Below are 18,290 nucleotides of genomic sequence, written 5' to 3'. Positions count from 1 at the left end.
ACTAGACTCATCTCCTCAAAGTGATGTGTTGCTGTTTATCATTAGCCTTTGCTGACAGTGTTACTACCAGTTGTCAATGTATGTGACATTGTTCATAACTAAGTGAATTTGAATAAATTTTGAGGATGATTTTGTGAAACTGTTAAGTGTTTTTTAAATATCATTATTCCCTTGTGTACTGAACTATGTCACCTAACAGCCCTGATCTTAGTTCAGAGAAGATATTATGTAGTCTAACAGTTGATCCTGTCATGTGATTTAATTGTACGTATCAAGTAAATAAAAGGGGCAAATTAGTTAATATCTGCTTAAAAGTAGAATAAGAAGCTTTTTAGTGAAAAAAAAAAGTGTTGGTCCTGAACTGCTAACTGCTAACTACTAACTACAGTCCAATAAATAGCTTATTAATCCCAATTTTTCATGAGATCTAAATTAAAAAGCCAACAGGATATTTTATTATTGGCATGATCAGCAGATTAAAACTGTTTGTTTTAACAGTAACCACTGTAAAAAATAAACACAGATGTCTGCATGCACACACACGCAAGAAAGTGATCTCATTTGGAAAAGTGACCTGAATTTCATTTATGACCTCCATGAAAATTACGCTTGCATGGAAAATATCAGTAGAGTAATGACAAGATGATTCTTTCATTCTTGAATGCTTTCACTGTAAGCTAAACATTGCAAACTGAATCTTACTGACTGTGGCAGGTCTCATTTACAGAGGTCCATCAAGCATAGCCAAAGTGCTTCTCTTCTCAGATTGGGATGACTAAATGGAATCTTTGGTAAAGGTTTAAGGGTGAGGTTTTCAAAAATGTTCAGCATTGGCCTATTTCTTCCCCCCATTGAAATCAGTAGGGTTCCACCGTCCACATCAGTGGGAGCAGAATTAAACAATGCTGAGTGCTTTTAAACCTCCCTCCCTAAATGCCACTCTTTGTATCAAATCCTAGTTTCACTGGAGTTAATGGTGCAGGATTATAAAAATATGATGTAATTGGACAAAAAACCAACCAGTTGTAAATTGACTTAAGTAAGACCAGACACAACTCAAAATTTACAACTCTTTGGATTTTTGTCGAATTACATCATATTTTTATAAATATAAGAAAAAGTCATATTATGTGTAGTAGAATTTCTGAGGATGACAAATATCACCTCACTGATTGCTTTCTTTTTTTTAAATTTTTCAGAAATTGAAAAATTTCAGGGTTCTGATGGGAAAAAGGAAGATGAAGAAAAGAAATACCTTGATGTCATCAGCAACAAAAACATAAAGCTGTCAGAAAGAGTACTGATCCCTGTCAAACAGTATCCCAAGGTACTGTAACTAATTTAATATAGTGTTAGTGTTTCACTGCAGAGAAGTGGACAAACCATATGCTTAATTATTTTGTTTCTTGACTTTAGAAACACTGTGCAGGCCTTCAGGATATTTAAAGTCAGATGACAGTTTCATTCTTGGATTTTGCTGTAATTAGGCAGTTTGGTCCAAACTGTAACTTGTGGCCTTATTCAAAAGCCATTGAAATCAAAGGAAGTCTTTACATTTGGATCAGGTTCTTAATCAGGGAAAAGTTTCATTGATTTGCCAAAGGAGTTCCTTCTTAGTAAAATCTGCAGTATTTGTCCTAGTTGTTGTATAAACTTAATGACCAAATTGAGAACAGAATATAATTTCACAGCAAGAATATAAAGGCATGGCCAATAATTGTGAAAAGTCAGCTCAAATGCACTTCAGCTTCTTCATTTGTTATACTAATTTAATGGAACAGTCATGGGATAAATACGGGCAGTGACTTTAACAATATACATGCCTTCCTGTAAAATTCATTCAGCTTTGGTCACAGCTTATTCTAATTTAGTAGTTTGGTCTCTTCCCCATTATATGTCATGATAAATGAAAATTTATGTCATGAAAGAGCCCACAATTACCTTACGTTCACCAGAAGTGTAGGTTCTTAAGCTGAAAATGCCTCTCCATAGCTCTGTATAATAAAGAGCCAAGGCATGTTGTATTTTTACATAAAAGAAGAGAATGTGATTTTCTTTGTACAGACTTGTATTTTACATAAACAGTTGTTGTAACAGTATTCAACCTGAAATGGTAAACCTCTCAATTTGTCTCTAAAGCATTTTTTCTTGTTAATTTATTATCACATGGTATTTGGTTCACCATTAGCCTTGATTACACTCTCAGTTTTTTAGTTTTATACTTTCATCAGTAATAGTAATAAATTACAATGGGTAAAAAGCCTATCAACCAAAAGGAAAAGTGTAAAAAATTGAGATTCAATGATTCAAGATGACATTTACCTCCCGAATAGTGAATATAAAACTGAGATAATGTAATCATCCAAATGGTAAAGACCTTAGAAACGCACACAGTGATATAAAGAATTACTTTCTTGCTTCATAGCCTGAGATAGTTTGCCTAGATTTGTAACATTTTGTATAAATGCTGTAGGTGACCTGAAATTCTTAATAAGAATACTGTAATACTGTATCTTTATAAAAGCTTTTTCTGATATTCAAATTATTCAGAATACTGTTTAATGAGGATAGAAGAATAAAAGACAAACTATTTAATAGATAAATGCAATAATCTATTCAAATATAGTACCGGTGTCTGATTAAATTAACCTTCATTTGCTTTAATTAACTTGTTATGTTAATGAGAAATGTAAATTATAAAATATTTCTGGATGTTTTGAGCAGTCAAACAAATTATCTGTACTGTAGGTAAGGAATTTTTTTCATTAATATAAAATAGACTCTGAAATTTCTGTTATTGATTTCCTGCCAACATTGTCTTCAGCATGTATAGTTCTTAAATCTTCATGTATTTTGCGTCTATCTGTTATCTTCTTTCTAGAAACATAGAATTTGCCAGTTTGGATCAGACTATTGGTCAGTTTGATCCAGTGCCCTTTCTTTGGTAGTAACCATCATCAGTTACATTTGGGGAAGTGAAAATTTTCCAAATCGTTGCTAGCCAGTTCTGTAATGCTGTGCATAGAGATTAGCGGATATTTCTTCCTGACACCCAAACTAGAGCTCAGTCTACAAACTGAAACATTAGAATTGATTGCTTAGCAAGAATTTGGAATGCAATCCACAGCAGAAGCCAGGAAGTTTCAAGATTAGGAAGATTCAAGGATTCATTAAATAGGTCAAATATGTAAAAATAAAGTATTAATGAGTTATCATCAAACCAGAGCTAAGTTTGGCAGCCCAGGATTACCTTTTATAAATGTCTGTACTGCTTAAATAGTATGTTAACTCATCAGAGATTCCAACACTATGTTATTCTAGAAAACGTACAATGTGTAAATTGGGCAACAAGGGCATAATTTCGTTCATTTATCAGAGCCCTTCATTAGAGTGAAACCTACATTTCTGGGAAGATGGGAAAAGGATATGCCATACAAAAATGTAAATCAAATGGTAATATTATTTGGCCAGATAGATCTGCTTCTTCTATGTGCTGTATTCTACGAGAAAATTATTTTAGTGATCAGCAATCACTGATAAACTATTACAAACTTAAAATTCCTAATGAGCACTGTTGGAGGAGATCTGAAAAGAAGGGGGAAAGCTATACATGTCTGCTGGGTGTGCATGGGGGGCACAAAACTTTGGATCAAAACACCTGACCAGATTGTGGGGAAGAAAATACATTGAATGGTACCTAAATATGCCCCAGCTATTTAATTACGGCTACCAATCAACAAATCAGGTTTTTGGATGCAATTTGCCCCTGTCAAGGCCTCTGCACTACTGAAGCCCTATTTTATACTGCGTATGGGATCATAAAGTGCTACAACACAGCTCTAGATAAACAGGTTGAGCATCACTATCCAGAGTATAACAGGAATAGACCAGCTAAAGTCAGTTTCAGAAGCAGATGGCTAGAGGTGATTAAAATTAAACTGAACACACAACAGGCTTCTAGTATCTAAACAACTCTTCAAGATGCAGAATGAGTGTTATAAATTTATCTGCACTCATGTGTCTATCATTTGATTCCTGAAGTTGCTGCTTGGAGACAGCAGAAAAAACATCAGAGATCATGATTAGTGATAACTAATATTATTATGTCAGGTAAGGGCACAAACCTATTTTCGTTTAAGCAAGGAAGGATCCTTGAGCCTAAAGTTTCCAACTTAGACAAGCCAGCTGAAAATACTAAAGTGATAGTACTGGGTTTTGAACTTGCAACTTTGTTTAGCTCTGCAACTTAAATGTGTCAAAATGCAAAGAGGTGTGTTTACAAAGATTTTATATTATATTTCAAGTAACATTACATTCTGGAAAGATTTAACTCTTTAACTCTTTCTAAGGAGAAGATGTCAAAATGCCTCTGCTGATAAAGAGTAATGGCCAAAATCAGAGGTGATGTGTTGGGTAGCATCTTGCACTCACCTACTCATAGATCTGATATGTAAGGGAATCTAATTTACTGTAAGGACTTGAAACCAAAATAACTAAATTGGTTGTAATTCAGAATATTAGTTATTTTGTTGCAAGTCTGTGATCGTTGATGCTCTCATTTCAGAACAGAAGTATTCTATTTATGTGTAACTCACAGCACACTGAAATAGAATACTTTTATTCTGAAATTAAAGTATCAACACACAGACTTTCACCAAAATAATTGAAGGTGTGAATTACACCCAGTTTGATTATTTCAATCCCTGTGTAGACAAGGCCTAATTTACACCTTCTCACAACTGTTTCCTAGCTAAATTTAAACAGAAGTCTTTAATTTATACGTTCTTATGTCCTCCTGTTAGCTGCTTTTTCTGCACCACTCCTTTCTTCTAGTCCATAGGCATGGAAGTTAGTATAACTCACAACTCCCTTAGTCTTTTAGGGCTTGTCTTTACTTAAAAGGCTGCAGTAGTGCAGTTGCACTGATTAAACTGCGCCACTGTAGAACTTTAGTGAAGACGCTACCCATGCCGACGGGAGGGCTTTTCCAGTCAGTGTAGATGCTCCACCTCCCCAAGAGATGGTAGCTATGTCAATGGGAGAAGCCCTCCCTTTGACACAGCATTGACTACACTGGGATTAAGGTTGGTTTACTGAATTGCTCAGGGATACAGAAAATCCACATTCCTGAGCAATGTAGTTATACCAACATAAATTGTGAGTGTAGGCCAAGCCTTAGTTTGACTCAGTGGGACAAACCTGGAGCTGATGTGTAAGGGAGGAATGTAAATTACAGATTATGTGAGTTTGAGTTGTAAAGAGCCTAAATCCAGCTGTAGTCTATATTAGGATAATTCCAGCCTGATCCCAAACATCTACACCTCAATTTTAAAGCCCTGTAGCCTGAGCTCCATGAGCCTGAGTCAGCTGTGTGTGTTTAATTGCTGTGTAGACATACCCTTAGAGTATGTTAATATAGGAAAGAGCAAAGAGGGATGTTGGGCAACCGAAAGGAATGTAATTGCAAGAGACAATGAAGAATAAGAGGAAAACACATTTCTTTGCAAAGAAAAAGAAAAGAGAGGCAAGAAAAAGACATAAAATAATAATTTAAAACACTAGATAAGAACGAGAAAAGAAAAAAAGTGGCATGGAAATAATAGAGGGACAGCTAGGAGTCATGGGAAAATGGAAGGGAAAACAGACAACTTTTAAACTTGTGATTGTCTTACTTAAGTCCTTATATTTTATTGGGAGCTTCCTTGTACCTCAGAAAGTTTTTGGGTTCATTTGTTTGCTTGTTACTTTTCTCTGGATTTTACAGTTAAATATTGATTGTTACCTAACTTGTGTGTGCAGCTGTCTCTTGTATCATCACTCACTTTGCCCTTCAAGATATGCCTTCACTTACTGAGGTCCTAGATATAGACTAGTACAGGAGTTAACTTAGTCTGAACCTTGTGAAACCCCATTGGGGTTTAGAAAGCATGGCCCCTTTAAATCTTTTTCCTAAGGGGGGAGGGGGAGCAGTGAAAGAAAGGAGGGAAACTCCAGGTGGGGCTATGGAGCCAGGGAGAGAGAGAGAAGGGCTGCAGCCTGCAGGCCCTTGCAAAGTGAAGCAGCAGAGAACCTGCCTGAAGCTGAGGAGAGACAGGGAGCCGATAAGGGACACCCCAGGACAGGAGCCAGGAGGAGCACTGTGCTGGGGGGAATTGCCTGAGAAGGACAGGCCGGAGCTGGACCCAGTATCACAGCTGCCCAGAGCTGCATGGTGCCGTGAGTACTGGGGCTTGTGACTCTGCATTGGGAATAAGGAGGGGGGCTGTAGCTAGTTAAGTGGGGAGGTTATCGCTCTGTGTGGCTTTGCAGAGAGTGGCAGAAGAGGCACTGGAAGGGTTTGTTGGGGAAAGTTTACTGGCCCTGAAGACAACCAGGAGCTCCCAAGACTCAGCACTGAACTGGAAATTTGCTCAGGCCTCCTGAACTCTGTGTGCGGACACATTGCTCGGTGTCTGCCCTTTCAGACTGTGCTACCACTGGGCCTGTGGGGCCTTGGTTTGGATGCAACCCTGTTCTACTGCTCCCCCTATATTTTCCCTTGTTGTTTTTCTCATCTCATCCTTCTGTAAATAAATATCTCCCTTTGTTATATCCATTGTACTTTCTGTGTGTGTGTGTGTTCACTCTGGGGGGTTTGGAACAGGTGCCCCTGGGGTGGGAGGGACTTTCCCTGCTGCATTTCTGTGCACACCTTCTCTTGGCCAGAGCTGCCTGCAGAGCAGACTCCATATTGGCCACAAGGGCGCTAACGTTACACTTTTATAAACAGTATGCTATAGATAAATAGAGAGGGTTTTTTTTGTTTTCGTTTTTTTTCTGAAGCCAGCATATAATTTGGTTCATCCAAGGATTTTTTGGCCAAAGAAACCTTGTTAGTGTCCTGCAAACAAGTGCCATGTTTAAATATGGCTTTGCTTCTGGTGGCACCACTATGTATAGGAAGAACTATAGATGATGTGCTCACTTTCTGAAGTCCAGCCTTGTTCTGCAAATCAGATATACCGCATATGGGGGACAGGTTCTTAGTTTAAAATACTATATACTACAAGAGTGCCCAAAATGAGGCAAGAATGTTGGCAATGCCCCTGATGACATTCCATGCAATCCCTGTAATGGAGCAACTGTTGTCTCTGGCTCATTCACTTTCAATCTATGTGTACTTCAGTCATTCCTTTCCAGCGATGTCTTATTTCTGGGGCTCATAAAAATATTTGTGAATGGCACATTTTACCTCTTATGGAAGGCAGTACATTGCACACAATGGCAAGAATTTATTTTTTAATGGCTAAGGGGAGATTATCCCAAAGTCCCATAACAAGATCTTCATACCCTTCTTCAAATCACAGAAATCTTTCAGTCCTATACTATTGATATACCCAGTTGACTTATACGGAACACTTTTTTAACCATTTCAAATAAAGTGCACAGACTATCATTTTTCTTGCCAAGTAATAGTTTCCCTTCTTGAGTGTGTTTAGTTCAATTGAAATAGCGAGTAATACTGTAGATTCCTCAGTCCGTTACTCTTCCCATCTGCAGACACACACACAGCTCACTCTCTTCTTATCGAATGGGTGTTCTCACAAGCTAAGGGGAAGATGCCGTTGGAACCCTTTGTTGTAGCTGTCTACGTTTTTATAAGGTTTGGTAGTTCAGTACCTTCCACATTTTATTGTTAAAACAGCAGCAGAAGATCAGCAAAGCACACAAGTCTTTTTGTATAGAATACACTGTGGCAAGGCACCCCTTTTCCTCTTACTAGACTTAGTGTTTCCCCCTCTGGCAATGGCGGGCCTGGGATAATCAACCCCACTCAGGCAGGGTTTGCCTTCCCTCTTCTCTGCTCCCTTGGTCATATTTTCAGGGTATGCCTGACTGTCAGCCTAAGGGGTGATCCTCCACCAAACAAAAAGGAAACAGTCTCATAAACAAAAACCTGGGGGGTACCTTTTGCTGCCCCCCTCGCTGGGGCAAGGTGTTGCCCGGTTGGTTGCCCTGGGGTGTCAGTCCTTCCCCTAGTAGGCACTCAGGTTTGGCTGTTTCCCCTATTGCAAGGAGAACAGGCTCTCAGCCTGCAACAGCCTATTTCCCTACTTAGAATCATAGAATATCAGGGTTGGAAGGGACCCCAGAAGGTCATCTAGTCCAACCCCCTGCTTGAAGCAGGACCAATTCCCAGTTAAATCATCCCAGCCAGGGCTTTGTCAAGCCTGACCTTAAAAACCTCTAAGGAAGGAGATTCTACCACCTCCCTAGGTAACGCATTCCAGTGTTTCACCACCCTCTTAGTGAAAAAGTTTTTCCTTATATCCAATCTAAACCTCTCCCACTGCTTGCTTGCTTGCCTGCCTGCCTGTCTCCTCCCTTGCTCTCCCCAGAGGAGGGTTTTTAAAAGCCTCATGGAGCCCTTAATTAGATTCACGTATTCCTAATTGGCCTGAAATAATGGTTTATCAGCTTGCAGGAAAAAAGGCCTTTAACATTCTAAGGTTAATATATATACCTTCCAGGACCCTCTTGCAGCTGTCTGGCCTGACTTTGTCACAACATCAATTCTTTTTTTATTGCACAAATAAGCATCACCAATATATATATACACTGAAAAGACCAGGCGTATTTCATACAATTGACCAAGAGTTCTCAAACTATTTTGTAGTGTAGATCACATTTTATTACAGACATTATCCCTATGGCAATATGTGCATATGTGTAAGGAGAACAAGCGATTAGAGCAGAGATGGACCATATAGTTCTAAGAATGTTTTCCCCTAACTTCCATATGTATGCATTTTCTTCAAATACATCAAAAATCCATTTGCCCATCCATAATCACTCCTTACTTTTTATGCTTTATTTTGAAGAAAGACAAAAACTTCCCTTTTGAAATAACATTAAGTTTATCCTAGTGTGCAATTTTTCTAATTAGTATATTACTGCATCCACTTCGTTAAATGAAGCACGTCTCATAAATCTGCTGTGTACATAATGCAGATGTTTTTCCATTTAGTAGCATTTAATTTTTGTTATGTCAATTCCGATTCTCATTTTGCTGTAGCATTCATATAAAAAGTATAGCATTTAAGCCTTGCTTTGTACATGTGCTCCTTTGTACCATAAAAGGTTTGAAAAATTTGGCCAAGTGTATAGTGCACAATATCAACTGCAAGATTGTTCAATTTGGGGGAAGTCCTAGCCCCATTCAAGTGAGTGGGAGTTTTTCCTTTGATTTCAATAAAGCCAGGATTTCACCATTGTGTGAAAACTGGATTTGTTCATTGTTTCCGCTTTGTGTAAGCAGTAATTTATAAAATGTGTGAACAAGCTAGGGGAAAATATGTACTACGTATAAATAATTTATTGTCTTTAATATTACATTTATTCTATAAAATGTTGTCATTTTGTATTGAATAATGTTTGTATCTTCTCAGATTTCATAAACTCATACCTTCATGTAAATAACTTTTGTGGTCACTCACCAGAGCCACAGAATTTATTCTGAAGGCTGGGGTTTCCTGCCCTTGTTCTGTCACAGAAGCACAACGCCACTCGAGAAGATGGTGATTTTTTTTTCTTAGCATCCTCTTCCTTTTATATGTTACTCTCCTGGGAGCCTGACAGCTATCTGTCCAGTTGTCACAGCAACTCTTGCTATGTTAAGCATCTCCAGGTGATTTGTGTGTTTGGAACCCTTTTTAAGCAAGTGAGTGGAGGGAGCAGTAGGCAGTGATTTGTGGGTGTGAAAGGATATTAGAATTGCAGAGGAAACCGAGTCTGAACTGGCAGTATTGCTGTAACCAGAAATGAAGAGAGGCCCTTGTTGACATGTATGGAAGCAGGAGAGTTTGATATGTCAATCAAGCAAGGAAAAGTTCCCAGGGATTGGATGAAGGTCGATATTTGTTATAAAAGGAAAGCTAAAAGGCTAATTATAGATTGGGGACTTCAACTTTTACCTTTTAAGAAGTGAAAAGATTACATACTTTGAAAAATACTGGAAACTAAGTAATCAATAACGTAGATCGGAAGAATAACTCTTGTCTAGCTAAGCTGATGGTATTTTTTAGAAGAGTAGCTCAAAATGAAAGAGGGGACAATGGTTTGAGCATTGGCCTCCTAAACCCAGGGTTGTGAGTTCAATCCTTGAGGGGCTATTTAGGAATCTGGGGCAAAAATTGGGGATTGGTCCTGCTTTGAGCAGGGGGCTGGACTAGATGACCTCCTGAGGTCCCTTCCAACCCTGATATTTTATGATGTATTTGGTTCCATTGTGCTATATTATAAAGGGGGTGCTGACTAAATTATTTAAGTAAAAGGTTCTTTATCATACACCCAAAAAGGTTTATACTCCACCAGCTATTGATAGGTAGCAGGAGTCACTAAACTGGCAACTTTTTCACACAGGTCTCATTTTTAGTTTTAGTTTAGTTTTAGTTTAGATTCACAAACTGATGACAGTGTTACCAAGTTTTTTATCAGTCAGGAAATAGCCCCTCCCCCAAGTTTAATATTTACCCAGAACCGTTGGCACAAGTTTCAGCATAAATATTAGAAAAAAACAGTGTTGCCAACTCTTGCAGTTTTATCATAAGTTTTATGATAGCTGATGCTTTTCTTAAAGCCCCAAATCCTGAATTCTTGTGATTACATGAAAAGTTCAGCTTTTATTTTAAAAAAATGCCCCCAATGATTGCAAAGAAAAGGCTGATAATATGACCCCTAAAGGCCATTATATCATGGGACAATTGAGAAGATGCATACAGTATTATTTTTAAAAGCTCATGATTGGAGGGGCGTAGGGGCTGGACTCATGACTGTTGAATGCTTGAGGTTGGCGGTACCCAAAAGCATTGGAACTCTATCCCAGGAGGATGTAATGTTTAATACGCTAGCTCTTAGGAAGAATTTTGAGGGGAAGGGAAGAGGGGGAGACAGTTGAGTTAAATAACAGGGAGGGTGTTGCCTTACCACTTTTCCCTCTCTTCAGTGTCCTCAGACACTTGATTTTGCTCTTCAAAGTTCCTTGGACACCCTAATTTGTGGGGAAATATTTTTAAAGGAGGTATATGGTTACTGAAATAACCAATAGGAAAAGAGTCCATGATGCAGAGAAAACACAAACAGAGAATCCAGAAGTCTGTCGATTTTAAAAAAAAATCTAAGCTGGTCAGAAAATGCAGATGAATGTGGTATTTCAATAAAAATAGAAATGAAATTTCACAATTAAAGTAACTATATTATTAATTATTATTATTTTATTTTATTACCAGCTCTCCTAGGACCTCATCTTTGACCATTGCATTAATGGTAGCTCTAAAAGTGGTAGTCCACCATCAGGAGTCCAAATGTTAAGACCCGAGATTATCAAATGGCTGGCATGGAACAACCACCTTAGCTCCTTCCTTTCCATGATCAGCTGCAGGTTGAGGGAATTTTGCTCAATGCTTGGAGAATTTAATTTGGCCGTGTTGGTTTTAACATTTTTAACAGCATTTCTATTAGAATCAACTCCCATTGTACTAGCCAGCTTCTATGGGGTACTAAAGTATTTAATTCTTTGCAGGTTGCTGTTAGAGACACACTTTCATCAAATTGTTCCTTATTGCAAAGAATGACAATGTCTTCCAGATGAACTTTTAGATCCTTGATTCCCTTTGTTTCATTTTACTATCCAGGGCTATATAAATCTTCAACAGCATAATTAAAAAGACAGACACTAATTAAAAGCCAGTAGCACAAAAGCCGGCCCATAATTGGAGATGTTTTACCTTGACAACAAAATCATGTAAAAATTCTTTTTACAATAGTATAGATTTCTTTTCTTCTTATATCTCCCTCCACCTTCAACTTTTATATTATATCCCTTGAACTCATCCTCCTTACAATTACAAGCTGGGGAGCTAAATTACAGTCCTTTGATTTACATTGACTTTCTCCTTTTATGAATTCAGTATTGTCCACAACATTTCAAGACACACTTTAAGAACAATTACTGTCATTTAACATTTATGTTGCATCAGCACCCAAAGGCCCAAACTAAGTAAGGGCCCTGTGGCACTAGACGTTATGCAAAGATATAATAAATAACAGCCTCTGCACTGAAAAAAACCATAATTGGTGAATGAAACAAATAAGAGGGCTGCGTGGAGGAGACTGGATAGCAAATATAATAGGATATGCATAATTCTAGCTATTATCAGGTTTCATGTGTGAATTACAGCCAAGTTACATTTTGAGGAAGGGCTTGAAGGTGATGGCTTTTTCAGCTTAATGGAAATTAAAACAGCAGTATCAAAAAATTGCTATTTCCCTAATGAAAATGAAATTATCAGGGAAGTAGTGGATCTTTTTGATACGTCTGTGTTAATTCAGCTACTTTTGTTGCAAAAGAGCCTGCATTTCTGTTCTTCATAAGCAAAACATTTCTTGGGTACATTTTAAAATAGTGTACTTGGTTTTATAGATATGATTTAATTAGAGATCCACAGTTAAAGTTTCTGCAATGCTTTATAAATGTAACCCTTCATTTTATCTCAGTCAAATAACATGAATGTGGGTTTTGTTGTGTTTATCATAATAATGATCATTATAAATTCCAGTGTACACTCACACAAACTCAGAATACAGGACCTGCATTTTGTTTGGAAAAGGGAGAACAGGCCTCCAAATATAGAAAAACCTTGACAAGCATATTTCACCTTTTCCCTTGCTTTTTGATGAAATATGAGTATGTTTTGCATAAAGACATAAAGCAAAATATTTATTGAAGGAGGTGTAATACAGTTGAACTAGGCTTTTCCATTTGAAATAGTGCCAACATATAGAATAAGAGATCTGTTCTTTCTTTTAAGTGTGGGTGAGTTGCATGTATAACTTCCATTAATAAAAATGTATTCTAATTGGGAAGTTTGAAATAGCACAGAATCTTCAGACAATAATATAAAAGTTTTATTCCAGTTATTTCATAATGGAATAAATTTTCCTCTACAACATCTAACGCTCATATTTGGGGGGTTCAGAATACTAAAGAACATTATACTGATCTTCCCATGAAGTTATGTGGTTATATTCTATGCCTCATTATGAGGAACTATATGGAACAGATATTCCATCAGCTTATGGGGATCTAGAGTTTTTAGAAGCCATTTTATAATTTGTATTTAATGCCCAGATCTTAGTAATTGGAAAACCAGGTAGGTAAATCATTAAGGTTTATTTGTAATCCATATAAAACATGTTAAATTAAGGATGTGGTGCAGGATCATATGTGTTTGGAAGTAGGATTTAAGAATTAAATGTTCAGAAAAACTATCAAATTCAATGGTGGGGAGTAAAGGGAGAAATGTTCCAACATTGTGGGTTATATTGTGCACTGTGACTGATTTCATGAGGCAATGAATATTTGTGTACTTAGCTCACAGCCGGTAGAAGTCAACTGGATTGCTTAGCGTGTAATTCAGCAGAAAATTTGTTCCAGTGTCTTTTAATCCTAGGCTCATTGTAAGCAAAATCAAAATACACACTTTAAACTGTTACTGCAACCTGTAATTGGTCAGATTTTTTCTTATTCCTATGCTGTTCTAGTCTAGACTGGTCAAATGTACTACTAATTCAGAATCTGCAAGAGCTAATCAGTTCCTGACTACAATCTGGATATTGTACTTGCCATAAAACCATATTAAAATTTTGTCAAAGTAAAAGGTCTTTTTTCCTCCTTTGACATCTCAGAACAAAATCTGTTATTCTGTTGTATGTAAGTCTGAAACTGACTACAAAATAGTCATCTATGTTAATTTTTTAGCCAGCTTTGGTAGAGGGTTATTATAAATTCTGAAGTCAGTCGTCAAGTAAAACATTAACACACTTGCTGAGGCTCTGTATTGATCTCATTCTCTTAGTCCTAATTATTGCAACACATGACATAACACAACACATCACACCTTAATGTGAGACTTCAAGAGTACCTAAGTAAAAAGGACAAATTAAGGACATGGGCCTAAATGTACTCCTTTCATTGTATAATTTGTAAGAAGCGTGCATATGTGTCAGGTCACTCTGAAAATGTCATCTTGCACAATTCTGAACTCATGCTTCATACGGGGGAAGGTTTTGAGGCTTTGTACATGGGGCAATGACACAGATGCCATATCCCAGAAAGAAAGGATCTGTTAAGAAAATCATATTGGTAGCACTGAGAAATCCCTATATTGCTCCTAGAGACCTTCTTTCTCTTGTGAGAGAAACCTAGTGAGAGTCAGCTACCACCACTAAGCATTCCTACCAACTCTGAGTTCATGTCGTACTGTTGTTGTTGTTCTTTTTCATTTGTATTATCATAGTGCTTAGGAGTCCCAATAATGGACCAGACTCCATTGTGGTAGGTGCGGTACACAGAATAAAGTCCCAGCCCCAATCTAAGTATAAGACAAGAGACCACAGACAGATACCAACAGATGCAGGAGTTCAAGGAAAGAATGAGATGATAAGCAGTGGTCTCTTTCAGTGCACCAGCAGTCTAAGCAAACTCAAGTTTTTTGTAGGCCTCAGAGCAAATTAGATTTTTACAGAGGGGTTTGAAGGAGGAGGATGAGTTAGTTTTGCAGAGGTTTACATGGAGCTTCTCCCAAGCATTAAGGGCTGCATGGGAGAAAGCACAACATTGCTTGTATGAAAATTTAACAAGTGGATAACAGAGGCTGGCATCATGGATTGATCTGAGGCAAGAGTCAGCTTTTGAATACTGAATGAAAGATGATTGGTATAGGGTAGGAATAGGTTGGGCAGGACCTTGCAAGTGAAAACAAAGTAGCTTATGTTTGATACAATAAAGGGGAAGCCAGTAAAAAGGTGCAGAGAGAAATTTGATGTGAAAGGCTAGGAAAAGTGACAGGCTAGGAAAATTATCTTTGCAGCAGCATTTTGAATGGATATCACAAGACTGCATTTATCGAGGAAAGAGAAAAAGTGTTTGTGATAATCAAAATGTGAGATGATGAGAGACTGCATGAGAGTTTTAGCTGTGTGGGTGAATAGAAATGGCCATATCTTAGAGATGTCATGCAGAAAGAATCTGTGATACTTAGGCATACTCTGGACATGAAGATCTAGAGAGAAGTCCATATGGAGGATGATACCCAGGTTACAGGTCTGAGTCATGGGCAGGATGGTGGTGTAGTCCACAATGATCAAGAAAGAAGTTACCTCAGAGGGTTTGGGGAGAAGATTAAGAGTTCTGTTTCAGCCATGTAGATCCTGAGCTGGCAGCTAAACATCTACGAGGAGATGTCAGAGAAACAGAATGAGATTTTTGTTTAGGCAGGAGACAGGTCTGAAGTAGAGAGGTAGATCTCTGAATCACCCACAAAGAGATGGTAGTTGAATTTGTGTTTGTGGATTAGATTACCCAGTGATAAGATGTAGAGGGAGAAGAAAAGGGAAGCAAGTTCAGATACTTGTGGAAGCCCCACGGAAAGCTAGAGGGAAGAGAAGGAGCATCCTCCAAAGGACATGCTGAAGGAACAATTAGAGAAGTAGGAGGAGAATCAGGAGAGGGCAGAGGGAGGATAAGATTTTAAGAGGAACATGGTTGACTGTGTTGAAGGCAGCTAATGGGTCAAGGAGGATGAGGATGCAGTACGGTTCTGAGATTTGGCTAGTCATTAGAAGAAGTCATTAGAGACTTTGGCAAGAACAGTTCCAGTAGAGTGGAAAGGGCAGCCAGAATGGAGAAGATCTAGGATGGAATTGGAGGAGAGGAACCATACACAATTGTAAATAGTGCATTCAATAACCTTAGAGAGGAAAGTAAGAAGGAGGATGGGGAGACCGATAGACAGGCAAGTGGGGTCAAGGTTTGGTTGTTTTTTTTAAAATGGGAGAGACTAATCCATGTTTGGCAGAGGTGAGTGAGAGGTTAAGGAGATGAGTAAGAGGAGGGGATCACTGTGGGTACAAGGGAGATCAGCACATGCGAGGGGATGGGGTCACTGTGGCAAATGGAGAGTCTAGAGAAGGAGAGCAGATGAGAAACTTCGGTATCTGTGACCAAGGAAAAGATGGAAAGAGCTTAAACAGGGCAGGGGAACTAAGGGAAGGCAGCAGGTCATGTTGCATTTTGTATTTTGTCAATTTTCTCTTGAAAGAAATAAGCAAGATCTTGTACAGAGAGAGAAGTGGAGGCAGGAGGAGGAGAAGGTTTGAGGGGTGAGTCAAAGATCGCTGGAATTGGTCTGAACAGCATTAAATATGCATTGCAATTTGCCATAAATTTTAATCTCTTATTCCAGGGGAACATGCTGTGTAGAGCATCTGCTCCTCAGGCTTCCTTCACCGTTTATCTCCACACAATCTCATTACAGCCTCACCCACGTGATTGTAGTGCAAAGGGCTTTGCAGGCTTGGGAACAATGAAGGAGCACTTTTTATGCTGTGGTATCTTCCTTCCACTGTATGTCAAGCTTCTTTTTCTGCAGTTGTCTCTGCTGGTGCATGCTAGGGGAGCATCAAGTTCGGTGTCTGTCAAACCTCAGCAATTTTTTTTCTATGCTAATTTGTTTTTCTAAAGTTAAACAAAAACAAGATTCTAATACCAAACAAACAAGAGATTCTTTCCTAGGTTTGAGCTTTGGATGGATTTTGCAGTACTGATTATGTTCTGTAAATATACATTTCCGGGCTTCTTAATACAGATTGTTTTTATGATTTTATTAAAATGTATTGAAAAATCATTTGCTGTTATCTTGCTTTTGACAAACTTGCATAGCTAAGATATAGCATCGCTATTCCATTGTTTCCCCTTTCCCATCTACCATTTTATCAGCACTCCCAAGGATCAATTATCCATACTCTTTAGTTTAAAAGGGAATGTAAAAGGATGTGATAAAATGGGCAATGATCAATTTTTCTCCATGTCCACTGAGGTCAGGACAATAGATAACCAGTGACATTTGTAGCAAGGAAAATTTACATTAGATATTAGGAAAAATAAATGTCTATCAAAATAGTTAAGCATTGGATCAGGTTAGCTAGGGAGGTTGTGGAACCCACACTGTTGGACATTTTTAAGAACAGGTTAGATATACACATGTCAGGAGAGGTCTAGGTATACTTAATCCGGCCTTAGTGTGTGGAGATGGACTAGATGATTTCTTGTGATCCCTTTCACCCCTACATTTCTATGATTCTGTGTCCATATTACATTAGATGATGTAAATATTCCCTAAAAGCATTGATGTAACTTTCCATTGATATATGTGATTTCATTTCCTTTAGCTACTGGACAGCAATAGTCACTGAAGCTTATTTCCAACGTAATATGCTGTATTTTGTCAACATAATTGCTAGAGTTTCATTGATATAGGCATATTAATTTTAACAAGGGTCCCTAACAAAAATAGGATCCAAATCACTGATCCTTGTGCATTTGAGTGGAGGAGATGAGAACAATAGGGAGGAGAGCTCTGCAGCATACTCCCCAACAACTCAGGTGGCAAGCAGCAGATCTGAGGGGTAGCCATACTCTGCTAGATGCAGATATGGGTGTAAGAGGGGCCAAAGTCTGCAGTAACTTGAGGTTTGAGAGGTGATTCAAAGATGGCTGGAATTGGTTCCCTCACCACATCAAAGAGGGGGTTTCCAGAGGTTGCCAGAGTTGGGAGATTATCCTGGCAGCACATTTCCTAGAAGAACTGAGGAAGGGTTGGGGTAAGCAGCAGTGGGGAAGCCCTTGCCTCTGGCAGATCCTCTGAGATCAAAAAGTTTAATAGGTAGAACGTCTGTCTTCCTCTGTAGGGGTGTGTGGGTAGGGAGAAAGCTTGTCCCCTGGCAGAATCATGTGGAGGAGTGCCGTGGACTGAAAAACGAAGTTTCCATTCCTCTAGTCAGAAATATACCCTATAAGAAAGAGCAGGGCCCCCAAATCTTTCCTAGTTACATAACACCTGATATGAAGTATTTGCACATATGGATGTGTCCAGATAAGATGAGGAAGGGCTCCTCCTTTAACTGCACAGTAGTGCATTTGAAATTAACAGATACATTCTATGTAACCCTGAAACCATAAAGACCAAAATAAATTTAGTTAAAATGTTGTTTATTATTCATTAACATAAGGGTAATATTTGAAAACGACAAAACCAGCTTTGATCAGTGTCCCTTCTCTTTAAGGGTGTGATTGGAGGAGGTAGATGCTGACAGGAGCTGAGGATGTTCAGTGCTTCTAAGGAGTGGATCTTCAAAGATTCAGCCCTTTAGTATCTTCCTAAACCCCTTTGAAGAGAAATAGTGTGAATAGA

General features: G+C 38.3%; 1 protein-coding gene across 3 annotated transcripts in view; it reads left to right on the top strand.

The window, feature by feature from the left end:
- The window catches only part of KHDRBS2 (KH RNA binding domain containing, signal transduction associated 2), a 628,896-nt gene that overhangs the window by 133,374 nt on the left and 477,232 nt on the right, over nucleotides 1–18,290 (top strand). For all 3 annotated transcript variants that reach the window (XR_014711102.1, XM_084624771.1, XM_084624770.1), the window contains exon 2: nucleotides 1,200–1,327. Coding sequence is in view for 2 of the 3 variants with exons in the window: in XM_084624771.1 (XP_084480897.1) it covers nucleotides 1,200–1,327 (128 nt within the window). In the remaining variant the exon portion in view is untranslated. The remainder of the gene's footprint in view (nucleotides 1–1,199; nucleotides 1,328–18,290) is intronic.

Source organism: Lepidochelys olivacea, assembly GCF_965140295.1.
Source record: "Lepidochelys olivacea isolate rLepOli2 genome assembly, chromosome: 3".
Classification (NCBI taxonomy): Eukaryota; Metazoa; Chordata; order Testudines; family Cheloniidae; genus Lepidochelys; species Lepidochelys olivacea.
Note: the sequence above shows the minus strand (reverse complement) of the source record. Positions and strands in the feature narration are given on the sequence as shown.